Genomic DNA, 17,648 nt, shown 5'->3' on the forward strand with positions numbered 1-17,648 from the left:
CCCCCCCCCCCTCTCCCCCTCTCCTGCCATTCCTCCCCCCCCACCCCCACATCTAACCGTCCCTCTCTAGAGGAGGGACTCAGGTCTGCTTCCCGGCTCCCCCAAGACTTCCCGTGACAGGTGCCTGCTGCAGGCGGCTCTGGAGGCTGTGGCCACGGCAGTGGCTTCCTTCCCTTGCGGAGAGCACTGTGGGAAGTTGGGTGAGGGGCAGAGGGCAGCACCCCAGCAGCCTTGTCAGCGGGCACATTTCCTGTGCTGGGAGCAGAAGTGAAGGTGGCGGTTTAAACCCACTTCCCCAGGGCCTGCCTCAGCCCCCTGGCCCCATACCTGTCCCCGCCACTCTACCAGGAAAGGTGCATCTGTCTTCACCCGGGTTCCATTGGCCTTGGCAGTGTCTGTCCCAGCAGAGGAGACCTGGGAGGGCCGTGTTCCCAGGTGGCCCCGGTGCTGCCAGATCCCGCTCTGAGGCCCTGGGCCTGGGGACCAGGGCTCCTGCTGGATTATTGTGCCTTGGTCTGTGGCAGCTGAGGCAGTGTTCAAAAGCTCAGGGCTATACTTGAACCATGCTGTTTGCAAGGAGAGAGAGAGGTGATGCCGCTCTGTCTGCAGGAGCCCCTGGTGTGTGGTCCTCACCTATGCCAGGGCCACTGCACCACCTCCAGGCCTGGAGGAGAGGCCTCCCGCCTAGCCCGGCCACCTGTGCAGCCAGTGGCTGGAGGGTGAAGGAAGCAAGGTCGAGACTCTTGGTGGGGCCTCAGGAGGACTCATTCTGTTTGTCCGAGACTGTGTTTGTGGTTGTGAACTCCCATGGAGTCCACAGTCACTGAGCGATCCCTGTGGCATCTGCTGTTGACACAGTCACAGCACAAGGCCCGTTCTCCCGCCGCCCACGTCCCCAGGATCCGCCCAGCTCAGCGTGGGAGACAGTGAGGCTCTGTGCCGCTGGGGACTGGCCCTGCGGCTGCTCCACCCTGTGTCCCTGCCTGGACCTTGTCAACTCCACAGGGAGCCGGGATTGGGGGCCTGAGGCTCCCAAGGGCCCCAGCCCACAGCCCCCGATCTCCCCCATGCCGGCTGCTCCCTTTGTTGCTGGGCGGCCGTGGTGGCAGCTGGCAGGAGGGGTCTCTGTCTTGAGCGGCTCCACACCAGCAGGGCTTGACCTCTTCCAAGAGGCGGAAGAACACTCTGGCCAGAGGTTGTCTGTCTGCAGTACTGGAACTGAACCCAGGGCCTTCACGCTGAGCTACTTGCAGTGTTCCTGCCTCAGCCTCCCAGAGTTCTGGGCTGACAAGTGCACCTCCACTCCAGGCTGAGCGTTCTTTTTCTTTAATCTAGAAAGTTTTATGGGGGGAAGGCCATAAAGAGAGGAATAATTATCTGGAAGGTGGATGTGCTTTCTGATGGACAAAGGGGTTTTTTGGCCTTGGCTTTCAAAACACTGGTGTTGGAAAGGCCCTGCCCACTCCCAGGGCCCACCTGGCCCTGGAGACTGGGGGATTTCTACTTTCTGGGGCAGGGAGTGGGGATTCTTCCCATCCTGTTCAGTGGTCCAGCGGTAGCAGACCAGGTGCACAGTCCCGGGTTAAGCTGTTGAGCTGCTATGGGTCAGCTGAGGTGGAGGAAATCATGCTGTGTGGCCTCAGGCCATCGTTCAGCCTCTCTGAGCCCTTGTGTGCTAACCCAGTACTTTCTCGGCATCCCCTGAACTCTCATTTCCCTCCCGTGGCCCTGTCCGTGGTAGGAAGCAGAAAGTTGGTGCCTCCACCAGTCCATGCCATCCTGAAATGTGGCCTGGAAACCAGCTCCTCCCAGAGCCGCTGCCTGGTGACAGCGGTCCTGGAGTCGGGGATGGCAGACAGGCTCGCAGGCTGGCGGGGAGCAGTTTCTGGTCCACAGAGCAAGGGCCTCGGTCTTTCCATGGTGGTGGGATGTGGTCCTGATGTCCAGGGAGGAGACTGTCCCTCCTGTCCTCCTCCTCTCCTCCACATGCAGGCGGTAGCCCTGGGCTTCTGCCCGGCTTCCTCCCAGCTACCCTGAGGGCTGGGGAGGCGCCAGGCTGGGCCAGGACGGGGACTCATCCGGCTGCACGGGCGCCATGCCTGGGTAACGTTTGCTTGACAAAGTCACTGCCCCGAAACCAGCTCGTTTTGATCGGCGCCGTTTGCAGTTGACTGGGGACAGGTGCCATCTACCGGGGACGGGTTCAGGTGCACACAGCGTGAGACCCGGGGACACCAGCGGCTCTGAAGGCACGGAGCCACCCCGTGTGGCTGGACCTCAGGCGATGCCAGAAGCTGCAGCTGCAGGGCTCCTGGGCCTTCCTGCTGTCTGGCGCACGCTGGCGGGCACCCCTGGGCATCCGCCCTGCTCGAGGGAGGAAAGAGAGCGATGCCCAGGACATGATGTCACCACGCTCCCTTGGGGAGAGAGGCACCCGCCGCCCATTCGCCCTCTGGACAGGTGCTTGGTCCCTCGCATGCCAGGGTTCCAGGCTCCCAGGACCTGTGGTGGCGGTCAGCCCTGGTCACGTCCAGGCCTCTGGGGGCCCTAGGAGAAGCTGTCTTGCCCGGACGCTGTCTCCTTTCTCGTGACCTGGACAGCTCTCGGGATGCCACCAGACCAGTCCAAAGGTGACGCCTCCTGAAGACATAACAGAGGCTTTTGTCCTCGCCGGTGCCAAGTGCGTTATACCGGCTGCCCCTACACGGTGGGGTGGGAACATCCGGTCAGCAGTGTGCTCTGTGCTCACCCCGCAGCGGGTACCGGGGAGAAGGGTGAGCTTCCTGCTTCCCAGAGAGGGGGACAGACGGAGGTAAGAACTGAGGTGGAGAGACAGAGAAGATGGAGGAAGAGAGGGAGCAGAAAGCAGAGGATCGAGGAGAAGGGAGAGAAAGAGGAGCCAGGGAGGCGGGGTGGGTGTCCCACTTCCTGTGTCCCAGGGACACTCCTAGGGTCCTGCCTGTAGCCTTGGGCGCCGCCTGGACATCCCGGATGCTTTTGTACCCCCGGAACAGGCGGAGTGATGAGTGGGTGCTGGGGCTGAGGGCTCATGGGTGACACACACGGCCCCCGGGGCTACTTCCCCAGCCCTGGCCTGGATGCTGCCTCTGAGCGCCTGGACGTTGGAGCCAGGCCTGTGTGCTGCTCCGAGCTGCCCCTCCACCCAGCCCTCAGGCCCTGGGCCCTTTTCCCGTGGAAGCGATGATCCCTGATCCCTGATCCCCGATCCCTGAGGCAGCCGTCACCCTGCTCTGCTCAGCGAACCAGCCACAGGCCCCTAGCTCCCTGACCTCCTCGTCTGTCTGCCTGGCTGCCTCAGGGCCGCAGGGACTCCCTGCCAGAGGTCAGTGGAGCTGGAGACCGACTGGGATGCTCGTGTCCCATCGGTGAGGGTCAGGGAGAAACCCTGGACTGCTGGCTTGGGTGCCCAGGCCGGGAGGGTCTGAAGCCAGAGATGGGCAAGTACCGCGCGTCCTTGTGTCAGGCCGCCATACCATGACGCACTCCGGCTCCCCGGTGGCTGGCCGACACTCCCGGGCTGGAGTTCAGGATCCCGTTGCTTCTGTCTGACCTTTCCTAGCACGTTTCTACCGTCCCTGGGAAATACGTGAGTGTGGCTTCGGACTGGAAGTGTCACACAAGAGACTTGGTGGAATCCCAAAGCCATCGGATGAGATTGGTGACTCCTTTCATTATTAATGAAGGAATTAATGATGTATTGATTATTTAATTATGAGCAGTTATTTATAAGTAAATTCTATATGAATAATTTACATGAGTGTATAAAGTATAAATAAATAATTGGCCAGTAAAGTGCCAGGGGTGTTCTAATTAATACAGGCCAGTGTGTGCTGCCCTGGGGACAGCGGGTCCAGGGTGGGACCTCATCCCACATGGAAGTATGTCTGCGGCTGCTGCTGTCACGCCCCCATCCAGCCGTGCTGCGGAGACCCGGACAGGGACACCAGGGGCAGCGGGTCCACCGTGGCACTGCCAGGGAGCAGCAGGGACACCAAGGACAGGTCCTGCGACAGCTCCCAAGTGGACATGTCTGCCTTTCGCAGGATACAAGACCCTCCTGAAAGGGATCTCAGGGAAGTTTAGCAGCGGGGAGCTGGTGGCCATCATGGGCCCCTCAGGAGCCGGGAAGTCCACGCTCATGAACATTCTGGCCGGATACAGGTGAGGACACAGCCCCGCGCGGGGACAGAGCCTGCTGGAGCCTCCAGGGATGCCAGGGAAGGCGGTGGTGCTGCAGGGCTGCAAGTGGGCAAGGCGGTGGCCCTGAGGAGCTCAGCGCTGGGCCGGCCCTGCTGGCACCAGAAGTAGGAAGGTGAAGTTTGGGAGAGGAAAGGTGGATAGTGCTGGGAAATAAGACAAGGCTTTTTTAGAAGGGACAGAGGGAGCGCTCATCTGGACTGGACTGTGGTTTCTTTAGTGGTGCAGAACCTTATAGCAGGCATGGTAGTACATGCACTCGGGGAGGCTGAGGCAGGAGGATCACCATGAGTTCAAGGCCAGCCTGGGATGCATAGTGACAAACAGAATAACAAACAACAGTGAGAAAAAAACCAAGCTAGTGATCATAGGCCGTCATGGGATTTGCTTGTGAATTGTTATGAATCTGAACCTTTAGAAGTGTGTAAAGAATGTTTTTCCCCCCTCAATACTGGGGATTGAACCCAGGGTCTTCATAATGAGCTGCATCCTCAGCCCTTTAAGAAAAAAAGTTTTGAGACAGCACTTGCTCAGTTGCCCAGGCTGGTCTCAACCTTCGAGCCTCCTGCCTCAGCTTCCCAGAGAGCTAGGATTACAGCCCAATTCCGCTGCTCCCAACTAAAGCCAGTTGTCAGTTCTTCTCACTTCTTGCTAACGGTAGCCTACAGTAGCCTTAAGAATGCCCCTCACCCACAGTTTTGCTCCCTGCAGTTTCACAGAACCAGTCAGCCAGAGCCCAACAATACTGCACGGAAAATTCCAGCATACATAGCTCCTGACTTTTTAGCTGCTCGTCTGTCTGAGCAGTGTGGTGAGCTCTCGTGCTGTCCTGCTGTGTCCCACTAAGGACGAGAGTTGTCCCTCATGCAGCCTGTCCACGCTGTCTACCAGGTCCTGGGTTCCCAGGTCCACCTCTGTGCTACGGAGTGGCTCTCATTTTACCTCATAATGGCCCAAAATGGGAGGCTGTAGACGCAGACAACTTTAGAGCAGCGCCTGTGTGGTTACTGCTGCTCTATTGTATCATCAGCTACGGTACTAACCTTTCCCCACTTAATTGATAAATTATCAAAAGCATCTATCTGCGAGCCAGGCGGGATGGTGCACACCTGTGATCCCAGCTCTCAGGGAGGCTGAGCCAGGGGGATTGCAGTTCCTTCCCAGCGCTGGTGACTTAGCAACCTAGACCCTGTCTCCCAATCGAAAATAGAAAAGGGCTGGGATGTAGCTCAGTGTGACGGGCTTGGGTTCAGTCTCCGGTAGTGCGCATGCACACACACACACACACACACACACACACACACACACACACACAAAGGAGGGAGAGGTAGCAGTTTCCAGCCTTACAGAGACCCCACCAGGCCAGGCAGCATCTGGCAGCTTCCCTGTGTCGGTGTTGAGCAGGTGAAGAAAGTACAGCCGCTTCCTGTCATGCAGCGCGGTCCTTTCCTGTCTGGGTCTCCTGTCCCTGGTGCCCACAGTCCCTGGAAGGCCACTTCTCAGGTCCTCTCTCCCAGCCGGGCGGCGAGGAGCAGGAGGGGCAGGGCTGACAGCCTTCCCTGTCCCCACCCCGCAGGGAGAGCGGCATGAAAGGCACGGTCCTCATCAACGGGCTGCCCCGGGACCTGCGCTGCTTCCGGAAGGTGTCCTGCTATATCATGCAGGACGATATGCTGCTACCCCACCTCACCGTGCAGGAGGCCATGATGGTGAGTCCCGCCGCCCTGCACTCCCTGCAGTGCAGGCAGCTACACAGACAAAAACCCCTGTGCTGTGCGCTGAATGCACCTTGTTTGTCAGTCACGGTCACGTTTCTGAGATCACTGATCCCTGACGGAGGTGATCATCTCCTTAGCAACCAGTCCTCCTCCCCCAGTGGAGGGACTTTCCATCCATCCGCTGTCAGGGAGCTCAAGTCCCAGCCTCCCTGGTGCCCCAGCCCTGAGATCTCATCCTCTGACTCACCTGCCTGCCAGGTGTGGGCATGCAGCCAGTGATGGCTGAGCCCCTTCCGGGTCCGCGTGTTGTGTGCGCAGAGCTCCATGCAGTCTCCAGCTGTGTGATCTCACAGAGCGGGCACGAGACGGAGCCTGCAGGAACCACGGCCCGAGCCCAAGGTCTTAGGCTGTGAATGGCAACGTACGGGAGGGAGCCAGGTGGTGCAGGGTGGGCCAGAACAGGGCATGGGATGTGCAGGAAGTGGAGGGGATCCCACACGCACAACGTGCACATGTCCTTGTGACAGCTCCGCCCTTTTTCCCACAGCTCATAAGTCTTCCTATAGAGTCTTCACTTGGGTCCTCCATGGGTAAATCTGGTATTGAAGGAGGTTACACCCTTAGCTTTGGGGCCGCAGAAGTGTCCAGGAGGCCGCTGACAGCGCATTTCCAGAGTGCCTGGCTACATTCTGAGCCGCCCAGGACCCCACTGCCTGGACAGGGGCTCCCAGGGCCCGACCCATGGCTGCTGAGCCCACACTGGTGCTGTACTGTGAGTAGTAGAAGCTGCCAGAATACCCGCTGCTCAGATCGGCCCCGCACTCTGGCTGCTTATCCAGGCTTACTTAGAGTGTGGCTCTCTGCTCTTCCTAGCAAGGTGATGTCTCTCCAGGCAGCACAGGGGATGAGGAGCCTGGGTTGCTCTCAGAGTAGCAGATGGGTGTGTGCAGTGATGTCCCCGCCCAGAGAGGCACTGCCCTGTGTTCCTGACTTGGGCTGGGTGAAGCCTCCTCCCCAAGATGTCAGAAAGCACCAGCCGGGAGCATTTCATGTGATTTCCGGGGAGTCCTGGCTCAGCAGAGAGAAGCAAGTTGTGATTTCAGATACATGATCGGCTCTCTCACCTGTGCTGTGCAGAGCAGAAAGAGAGGGCTCGTCCATCATCCCAGTACTGTGTGTTCTGTAGGTCAGAGCACACCGCTCCACCCAAACAGGGCATCATGGAGCCCCGAGAGCATTCTGGTGGCACAGGGAACTGGGAGGTGTGCACATACACCAGGACAAGTCTCCCGTGCCGGGACTTCCTCCTCCCCAGTGCTTGCTGCTCTGTGTGTTTAGTAAACACTGTCTTCATGCACCACGTGCTGGTCCCTGAATCACATCTGCATCCTGGGTGACCCAAGTTCACTCTCAGTGAGGCTGGGAGGGACCGGGTGGTCCCTGCTCACAGTTATCACTTTGACTTTCCAGCTCAGCCGCTGCTTTCCTTGGCAGACGCAGCTGGTGATGCCTCTGCCCTTGTCCAGTTTTGTCCCCAGGCGGTACTGTGAAATTTGTTTCCAGAATCAAATTCAACTAGATTCTGAGCTGGGGGACTCCACGATGCCCTTGAGAAATGCTTCTAACTTGAGCCTGTTACACCATTTCCCATAGAAGGTCCCGCCTCCCAGGTAGCGATGACACTGGCCACCGGCCACACGTCAGACACGGCCGTGCAGTTTAACGCACTGCTCCTGCCCTTCACAGCCACCAGGCAGACCGAAGTGACACTCAGCTTCACACGACAGACAGCTGCCCTGCACAGGTGCCAAGTCTGACCCGTCCCACTCTGGGGCCTGTGGCCTCTTCTCCCCTGCCCTGCCTCCCTGCCTCCCTTTGGACCCTCTCAGCTGTGTCTCTTGTCCATGAGGCAGGCAAGGAAGAAACTGAGGCACCCAGTGAGCCCCAGGCCGTGGGTGCTGGGAGAGCAGGACCCAGACAGGTGTGCAGAGTCCTGCTGAGTTTTACTGAGTGAGCTCTCCCAGGGCTGTCCCAATAAAGAGCATCTCAGCAAAGGAAGCAGAACAAGAGAACTTCTTGGGTGCCGCACGTCCCAGCTGTGGACAGTTACCAGCTGCAGTGTGCGGTTCCTAAATACACACTGCTGTCCCAGCTGGGTGCGTGCTCAAGGCCAGGCTGCCTGGGGTCCCTCTTCTTCGTGGCCCACCTCTGATTCTTGTGGTGCGGCATAGCATTCACCCAAGACACCAGCAGCAGGGTGGGACCCACACTGCTCTCTGCAGCCAACACTGCCTCCACTGAGCCACGGGAGTGAGGCCTGTGGGGTCTGGGAGCCGTCAGGTTCCTGGCCTTGTGAGGCTCATGCCTGACAGCTGTCCCGTCGTTGTACCTGTCCCCACAGGTGTCCGCGCACCTGAAGCTGCAGGAGAAGGATGAAGGAAGAAGGGAGATGGTGAGTGTGTTGCTCTGGGCCACAGGTGTCTGGGGGGAGCACGGTGGCTTTCAGGACTGGCCTTCATTTGCCAAACTGTTCTTGCCTCTCCTTTTGTGTGCGGAGCAGGGTTGTCTCTGTGAGTGCATGGGTTGCATAGTCCCAGGCTCTGACTCTCAGACCACAGCCTCCCTGCCCAGGTGGCCTGTGACGCCCACCTAGGGCAGGGACACGTGTACCGCCCCTTCAGTGCTTAGCGCAAGGTGCAACCAAAATACATGGTGAATGTTTAAATTTAAAAATGCATCACGGTAAAAGATGCATCGCCATGAATGCCCCTCAGAGTCCTCTCCCTTGCTTCCAGTACACTCATGCCTTCATTTTGCACTTTCTGCAGCAGCTCTGGGGTCCTCTTTCCTGAGGGTCTTTATGAGGGTGATAAAAAAGGCAGTGACTGCTGCCGAGCACCACCCAACAGAAAGGCAGCTCTTGAAGACACTGTGCTATGTCCTCGTCCACCGTAGTCACCAGATCTGGCCCTGTGTGGCTTCTGGCTCTTGCTCGAAGTCAAACTGACCAAGAATGGTAAATATTTCGAATCCATTCAGGACATCAAGGCAGCCAGGACAGCACAGCTATAAAGACAGGAAAGAGGGCTCCAGAGCTGCTGCAGAAGTGGCCAGGACGATGGGAGGAGGGTGTGCAGAGTGAGGGTGTGCAGTGAGGAGGGTGTGCACAGTGAGGAGGGTGTGCAGCGAGGAGGGTGTGCGCAGTGAGGATGTGCAGTAAGGAGGGTGCGCAGTGAAGAGGGTGCGCAGTGAAGAGGGTGCGCAGTGAGGAGGGTGTGCACAGTGAGGAGGGTGTGCACAGTGAGGAGGGTGCACAGTGAGGAGGGTGTGCGCAGTGAGGAGGGTGCGCGCAGTGAGGAGGGTGCGCGCAGTGAGGAGGGTGCGCAGTGAGGAGGGAGCGCAGTGAAGAGGGTGCGCAGTGAGGAGGGTGTGCACAGTGAGGAGGGTGTGCACAGTGAGGAGGGTGTGCACAGTGAGGAGGGTGTGCACAGTGAGGAGGGTGTGCACAGTGAGGAGGGTGTGCACAGTGAGGAGGGTGTGCACAGTGAGGAGGGTGTGCACAGTGAGGAGGGTGTGCACAGTGAGGAGGGTGTGCACAGTGAGGAGGGTGTGCACAGTGAGGAGGGTGTGCACAGTGAGGAGGGTGTGCACAGTGAGGAGGGTGTGCACAGTGAGGAGGGTGTGCACAGTGAGGAGGGTGTGCACAGTGAGGAGGGTGTGCACAGTGAGGAGGGTGTGCACAGTGAGGAGGGTGTGCACAGTGAGGAGGGTGTGCACAGTGAGGAGGGTGTGCACAGTGAGGAGGGTGTGCACAGTGAGGAGGGTGTGCACAGTGAGGAGGGTGTGCACAGTGAGGAGGGTGTGCACAGTGAGGAGGGTGTGCACAGTGAGGAGGGTGTGCACAGTGAGGAGGGTGTGCACAGTGAGGAGGGTGTGCACAGTGAGGAGGGTGTGCACAGTGAGGAGGGTGTGCACAGTGAGGAGGGTGTGCACAGTGAGGAGGGTGTGCACAGTGAGGAGGGTGTGCACAGTGAGGAGGGTGTGCACAGTGAGGAGGGTGTGCACAGTGAGGAGGGTGTGCACAGTGAGGAGGGTGTGCACAGTGAGGAGGGTGTGCACAGTGAGGAGGGTGTGCACAGTGAGGAGGGTGTGCACAGTGAGGAGGGTGTGCACAGTGAGGAGGGTGTGCACAGTGAGGAGGGTGTGCACAGTGAGGAGGGTGTGCACAGTGAGGAGGGTGTGCACAGTGAGGAGGGTGTGCACAGTGAGGAGGGTGTGCACAGTGAGGAGGGTGTGCACAGTGAGGAGGGTGTGCACAGTGAGGAGGGTGTGCACAGTGAGGAGGGTGTGCACAGTGAGGAGGGTGTGCACAGTGAGGAGGGTGTGCACAGTGAGGAGGGTGTGCACAGTGAGGAGGGTGTGCACAGTGAGGAGGGTGTGCACAGTGAGGAGGGTGCGCAGTGAGGAGGGTGTGCGCGGTGAGGAGGGTGTGCGCGGTGAGGAGGGTGCGCAGTGAGGAGGGTGTGCGCGGTGAGGAGGGTGCGCGCGGTGAGGAGGGTGTGCAGTGAGGAGGGTGTGCGCAGTGAGGAGGGTGCGCAGTGAGGAGGGTGCGCAGTGAGGAGGGAGCGCAGTGAGGAGGGTGCGCGCAGTGAGGAGGGTGTGCACAGTGAGGGGTATTCATGGCAATGTGTCTTTCACTGTAAGAATATTTTTAAAAATTTGAACCTTTGTCATACTTTTAGATCACACCATGCACACTTTAGATTCAATCATTTTTTTGCTACAACACTAACAATGAAGATGAGTAGTCATTGGTTTAAAAATAACCAGCCCCCACCCACACACGCTGGCAAGAAAAACTCTGGTTCTTGGGTGTTATTAACCAGCCTTTTAAAAAGAAAATAAACAGGTCTCCAGCGTGACGGAGATGTTCTCATTCCATTTATCACTTTTCCTGGTTCCTCAAGTTCCCAGGGAGCTGGGAGGGTGCAACAGCAGGCCCAGCAGGAGCCCCAGAAAGTCACAGTTGGGGTGACAAGTGCTTACACCTGGTCCCGGCCTCCTCTGCAGTCTCCTGCTGCACTGGTGGCGTTTTCACTATCAGATGAGTCCGTTGCAATTCTGCCTTGCCTTCGGATGTCCTCTCAGGGCCCTGGCCCAGCTGCCAAGGGGCAGGGCCCCTCCTGTGGTGGACAGGGCCTGGTGTCAGGTGCGGTATTCAGCAGGGCGCAGTGACACCCGTGGAGAACACATTCAGCTCTCTGCTCTTTGTGCCATTTTCCCTTCCCCGTCGCAAAGAAGAATTAATAGTAAGCAGATTTAAGCCACGTTTGTACGGAAGAGAACACTGGCATCGCTGGGGCTCCTTGCTGCTCCTTCCTCTCTGCGCCTGCGGCCTCTGGGGGGCTCAGCGGGGGACAGGGTTGCACAGACCGGTGCCAGAAACTCACTTCCAAGCTCTTGCTACTGCAGGAGAGGTTTCGCATGGAACTCTCTTGTTCTGAGACTGCGGGATTGCTCTCACCCGGAGCAGAGGAGGTGGAGTGTGGGTGCCACCTGTGTGTCTGTCCCCTGCCCAGGGCAGAGGGACCAGGCTGGGGACGACTGTGCAACTGAGCGTGCAGAGCCCTGTGCAGACCCTGCTCTCTCCTGAACCTGGACACAAAGGCTCACGCTGCCCCACATTGCCCGTCACCACGCCCGAGAGTGAGGACAGCGGGGCTATGGACTGAGACCCCCCTCAAAGATACAGGCAGCTTGGACTCCCCAGTCTGTGGAGCTGGGGCCCTTCCGGGGTGATTTGGGAGAAGTGCTGTGCTATGGTCAGTCCACCTCAACACGGCCGTTGTTGTCATGCGGAAGGGAGGTCAGGGCGTGCACACCGGGGGGAAGACCCCGTCCGCCAGCCTGGGAGAGGTGACAGGAAGGACCAGTCCTGAGCGCTTTGATCTCAGCCCCTCCCCAGTCCGGTCCGCGGTGTCAGGACCTCAGGGCTCTTTGTCTCAGCAGCCTGCGCTGACCAGTGCAGTGGACTCAAATGACGGCCTTGGCGCTGGGCACGAGGACGCAGTCTGCCCAGGAGCCCGCAGTGGCCTGACCATCGGGCCGGGCCTTGCTGGGGTGAGCGTGCCCTGCCTGGTCTTGCCTGGGGTCAGCTCCGCCTCTTCCACCCCCTGGGCGAGGAAGCCCTCATCGCAGGCCCTGGCCCCTCAAGGTGAAGCTCTTTCCTTTTGGAGAGCCGGAAGTGGCTGCTACCAGGCGGCCAGTGAGTTGTGGTGGCCCCAGGGACACCTCATATCTGGCTGCCCATCTCCAGCCTCTGTGGCATCAGGACAGTCCAGCTGCAGCCCCTACAACTGCTTTGGGGTGAAGTGGCTGGCACAGAGTCCACGGAAGCAGCGGAAACGGCCAGTGATCCCCGTGTGAGGAGGCCTGGCCCTCCTCACCCAAACTGTGGCCTCGTGTGTGAGAAGAGAGGATCGCCGGGAGGCAGAGCTGAGCACCCTGGCGAGCCCCTCCTGACCTGGCTCCCAGGGCCCCTGGATTCCCCTGCATCCTGAGCTGCTGCCTGTCACTCGGGACTTGAGGCCGATCACGTGGCATTTACGAGAGTGGGGCTCCACACGTGCCCTGTGAGCATGGGAGAAGTTGCAGAGCTGGGAAGCCCTGGGGACAGGGGTGCGCCACCCCGCACAGGACCCTGGGTGAGGATGACGCTCCCCCCCAGGACCTGCCTGCAAGGTGTCCCCAGGGTGCAGCAGTATCCTGTCCCCCCACCCCCGTGAGTACCCTGGGGCCCTTATCCCTCCTGGAAGCTTGAAGGAGAGGGCGCTGAGCAGTCCCGGGGAGGCGGTGCTGTTCCCCTGAAGAGGTGCCTGAGCCCCGGGAGCCCTCGCCTGGCAACGTCCCCAGGAGGGAAATCCTGCCAGGCCTGAACTGCAGGGGCCCAGGATGGCCCGAGTTAGGTGGCCCTGGAGCTGTTTCTTTAGGGAGATTTATGTAAACAAGCTCGGTGTTTATCCTTCCTGGGTCCAAGCAGGTCTTGCAGGTGTGGAGGAAGGGCGGACGGCTGCAGTTCAGGGATCCACAGTGGTCTCGTCTCTGGGGTCCTGCAGCAGGAGTGGGTGGGTCGGGTGCACTGTGTGTGCGAATGTGCTAAAGTGAGCTGGGACTGTAGAGTCCTAATGCCGCCTCGGCCAGGGGTCCAGGAAGACCCGAAGCATCAAGATGGGAAACCATGTACAGAGAGAAAGCGCCACAGAGAGAGCCCCGCCCGCCCAAAGCTACCCTGGAGTGCTTTCTGGGGTGGCCTCCCAGGAGGCAGGGTGTTTGAGGAGAAAGTGGTGGTGCTGGCTTGAAGGGGCTGCAGCAGGTTTCGAACCCAGGTCTCTGACCCCAAACTGCCCCCACCTTCGTCTTGTGCGGCTCCAGTGCTCTGGTTCTTTCTGTCCCCCAGGCTGTGCTTGGTACTGACCCTGCTCAAATAACGCACAAGTTCAGAGTGGAAATTTTCACACAGTGAGCCCCTCTTCCTTCCATGATCTCATCTACCCGGAGAAGTCGCTGGCCCGGGGTCCGCTGGCCGCAGCCCCCAGGGGCGGGGACAAGGCTGGTGGATTCTGGAGACAGCCTTGAGGGAGGCTCTGTCCGCAGGGAGGGCCCTGGTGGGGAAGCGAGGCCGACCCAGCCTCCACCTCCTCAGGCCCACTTCGGAGAAGTCAGGGACCCACCAGCCCCACACCAACTATGTCTCCACAACGTGCCATCCTGGCCGGCGGAGGGTCCACACGGTGGTACTGTCTGTATCAGTCCAAATCCTGATGGGGACCGGATGTGCAGGCATATGCTTGCCATGTCAGCACTCTGGGAGGCTGAGGCAGGAGGACTGCAAGTTCAAAGCTGGTCTGGACAACTTAGCAAGACCCTATGTCAAAGTAAAAAGGGCTGGGGCTTTGGTTCAGTGAAAAGACCCTGGGTTCAATCTCCAGTGCTGCAAAAGAAGAAAGAATGAAAGGAGGACACAGGAAGAGAAGAGTAATAAGAATCACGACTGTCTATCCGCTGCGTCCATTGGTCCGCCCAGGGGTCAGACTCTTGGGGGACGCCCATCTGTGAGGAGCACCTGGCCAGGCTCAAAAGTGTGGTCCAATGCCGAGGATTTAGCTCAGTGGTGCTGTGCCTGCCTCACAAGCACCAGGTCTCCAGTTCAATCCCCGGTACCAAAAAAAAGTGCAGAGGTCACTGGCCAGGGACAGGTCCAAGGCCCCCCTGCTTCTTGGCCACTGGGTGGTGTGTGAACACCAGTGGATGGCCTGGCCTGTGCTCGGACAGTGTGTGTGGGCACCAGCGGGCCCTGACAAGTGGCCCCGGGGCGGGCACGGTTGGGAGGACGGCCCCTGATGGACCCCCGTGCCGCTGTCCCAGGTCAAGGAGATCCTGACGGCCCTGGGCCTGCTGTCCTGTGCCAACACACGGACCGGGAGCCTGTCTGGCGGCCAGCGGAAGCGCCTGGCCATCGCGCTGGAGCTGGTCAACAACCCCCCAGTCATGTTCTTTGATGAGCCCACCAGGTAAGCGGGCCGAGGGCCGCCCGTGCAGGGAGGAGCCCGTCGGCTTCCGTCCTCCAGGCGGCCCTGCCCTCTGACACGGCCCAGAGGGGATGGTGCAGGAGCTGCTCCTCCCACTGCAGGGTCACAGGCAGAGGAGCCGAGGACACGTGTGTGCTCAGCCCCTGCCATGTGCTGGGTTTCTATTTTAGAGGGGAGGCAGTGCTAGGAATTGAACTCAGGGCCTTTGTACCAACCTTTGTCCCCAGCCCTTTTTAAATTTTTATTTATTTTTTTGAGACAGGGTCTTGCTCGGTCATTGCCAAGGCTGGGTTTGAACTTGGGATCCTCCTGCTTCAGCCTCCCAGAGTGCTGGGATGACAGGCGTGCACCACTTGAACATGGGAACCTGGACTGGGGAGACATCCAGTGTTCCCTCTATTGGGACGGCAGGGTCCCTATGGCACAGCTGCCCTATAGGCCAGTATCTCAGGACACACTGAGGAAGAGGCCATGGACCCCCACTCTGCACACCCTTTCTGTCCCCAGCGGCACCTGAGGCTGCAGTGTTTCCGAGCTCATTTTTGGTCTTGATCCTGACCACCCCAGAGTGTGCGCAGAATGTCCTTTCATTCCCGTTTCTGCATCGCTCTGGGACAGCGATGTCCAGGCACCCTGGTGTTCAGGGCACTCTGGTTTCGGGAGGACTGCCTCCACTTCTGAGAGCCCCACTCAGCCTCCACCTCCTGCAGCCAGTCTGTAAAATTAAGTAAACACTGTCTGCTGTGTGCCCCTGGGCCCAACACCCGTCCTGGGACACCAGCTACACTCAGGATCGCGGGCAGAGAGCCTGGCCGGCTTGCTCCCGACTGGCTCAAGTGGTGGGCCTGGCCCTGCTTGTTCCTCAGCCTCTTCAGGCTCTGCTGTCCTCTTCCTGCCCGACCGCTCACCTGTGCAACCCTCCTGCCTCAACCTCCCAGCCAGGCTCCAGCCAGGCTCACAGCGGGCTTTGGACCTCAGGGTCAGGGGCGCATCTGTTCTGTGGCCCTCACCCCACCCAGCACTTGGTGCATGGAAGCTTTGTAAAGACATTTTACGGGGGGACTGCACATAACCCTTACGAGTGCCTCTGGGTGGCTGGGTGTGGTGGTGCACACCTGTAATCTTAGGGCTCTGGGAAGCCGAGGCAGGAGGATTGCAAGTCTGAGTCCACTTTGAACAAGTTAGTAGCTTAGTAAGACATTATCTCAAAATAAAAACTAAAAAAGTCCTAGGGGTGTAGCTCGGTACAGAGGCTGCGAGTTCAGTCCCCAGTATGGCAAATAAAAAGACAGAGTCCTCCCTACCTCCCTCCTTCCTGTCCCCTCCCTGTTGAATGCTGCCTGCCCCTGGAGGAGCCCTGGCCCCCTCGTCCCCTGGTCCCCTGTGCCGGTGGCTGCGGAGTGGAGGAACAGATGCAGGGGCAGTGGGGGTGTACGGAAGGGAAGGGGCGGGAGGGACCCCAGGACCCACAGATCCTGCCGCATGCCTCGGGGCTCCACTGCCGTGCCCCAGCTGGGTGGGGTTGGGGTCCGCTCACTCTGGCTCAGACCACTCGGCAGACAGGGCCCTGCATCCCCCAGGTCCTCCGCATGTCATGCCGGGCTGCTCCGCTCTGGGCAGGGACCTCACCCTGCCATGGTCCCCACGAGTGGGCAGCTGGGGTCCCTGCCATGCCCACCTCACGACCCTTGCCTTGCAGCGGCCTGGACAGCGCGTCCTGCTTCCAGGTGGTGTCGCTGATGAAAGGGCTGGCGCAGGGTGGCCGCTCCATCGTCTGCACCATCCACCAGCCCAGTGCCAAGCTCTTCGAGCTCTTCGACCAGGTACTGGGCCCGCTGCCCCTGCAGACCCCCCAGACTTCCGCCTGCCCCTGCCCAGACGCCAGCCAGGCTGGGGCTGGGAAACTAGAGCTGGCGCTTGTACTTCCGTTGTCCCCGGTTTCTGCTGGGTGGGTGGGCTGAATCACTGCTCCACCGACAGACTGAGGGTCCCAGAGCGGGTGCTCCTCTCCCCCACAGCTGTACGTGTTGAGCCAGGGCCAGTGTGTGTACCGGGGGAAGGTCTCCAACCTCGTGCCCTACCTCAGAGACCTGGGCCTGAACTGCCCCACCTACCACAACCCCGCGGACTTCGGTGAGCCAGTCCCAGGGAGTCTCTCGGGGGCCCTGCCCGTGGGGCCTCAGAACCAGCTTTCCTTTCGCCCAGGGCCTCGTCCTCTGCCCCGCATCCTCTGTCCTGGTGGGGACGCCATCCCTGGGTGTGGGTACTGCCAGGAGAAGACCCTCGAAGACCCTTCCCGGGGTCAGGGCGCCCAGAAACTCACGTGGGGGTCCTCTGCCAGTCTCCTGCCACCAGCATTCCTCAGTCTGCTGTGATTCTGCAAAGCATCGGGGCTCACACTCTCGCAATTCCTTACTTTCTGCTATGTGACTTTCCAGATTGTGTTCCTGAGGTGTGTTTCTGGGAGACTGCTTTGTTTTGTTTTGGATTTTGGTTTTTCCTGGACTGAGGACTGAACCCAGAGCCTTTGCACTGAGCTGCATCTCCAGCCCGTTTAATTTTTAATTTTGAGAAGATTCTCACTCACTCTCTAAATTGCCCAGGCTGGGCTGGAACTTGGGATCCTCCTGCCTCAGCCCCCCACGTGCGATTTCTGGTGTGCGCCGCCACCCCTTGCTGGGAATGCTGCCCAGTCACAGGAAGCCGGCGGGAGGAGGAGGGCACGGTTAGAAGCTCTGGGACCTTGCTCCAGCAGCTCCGTTTGTTCCCCAGAGAGAAGGGCTGGGATGGGGCCTGGAGAGACTCTGAGGCTGCGGCAGGACGGGCAGATGCCCCCAACCTGCCAGCGGCTTTGCAGCTAGGCGGAAGCTGGGCTGACGCCGCCTCTGTCCCCGCAGTCATGGAAGTGGCCTCCGGCGAGTACGGCGATCAGAACAGCCGCCTGGTGCGGGCCGTGCGGGAAGGCATGTGTGACGCTGACTACAAGCGAGAGCTGGGGGGCGAGGCCGAGGGGAACCCCTTCCTCTGGCACCGGCCCTCTGAAGAGGTAAAGCAGGCTAAAGCATTGAAGGGGTTCCGAAAGGTAACGCAGACCCAGGGCCCGGGCGGCTGTGCGCTGGGCCGG

General features: G+C 59.8%; 1 protein-coding gene across 1 annotated transcript in view; it reads left to right on the forward strand.

Moving 5' to 3' along the window:
* Abcg1 (ATP binding cassette subfamily G member 1) overlaps positions 1 to 17,648 on the forward strand; it is a 38,785-nt gene that overhangs the window by 15,960 nt on the left and 5,177 nt on the right. The window contains exons 2-8 of the mRNA XM_010636476.1: positions 4,065 to 4,182; positions 5,795 to 5,927; positions 8,338 to 8,388; positions 14,361 to 14,506; positions 16,224 to 16,347; positions 16,543 to 16,657; positions 17,422 to 17,638. Coding sequence (XP_010634778.1) covers positions 4,065 to 4,182; positions 5,795 to 5,927; positions 8,338 to 8,388; positions 14,361 to 14,506; positions 16,224 to 16,347; positions 16,543 to 16,657; positions 17,422 to 17,638 — 904 coding nt within the window. The remainder of the gene's footprint in view (positions 1 to 4,064; positions 4,183 to 5,794; positions 5,928 to 8,337; positions 8,389 to 14,360; positions 14,507 to 16,223; positions 16,348 to 16,542; positions 16,658 to 17,421; positions 17,639 to 17,648) is intronic.

Source organism: Fukomys damarensis, unplaced genomic scaffold, assembly GCF_012274545.1.
Source record: "Fukomys damarensis isolate Sample0158 unplaced genomic scaffold, DMR_v1.0_HiC HiC_scaffold_24, whole genome shotgun sequence".
Classification (NCBI taxonomy): domain Eukaryota; kingdom Metazoa; phylum Chordata; class Mammalia; order Rodentia; family Bathyergidae; genus Fukomys; species Fukomys damarensis.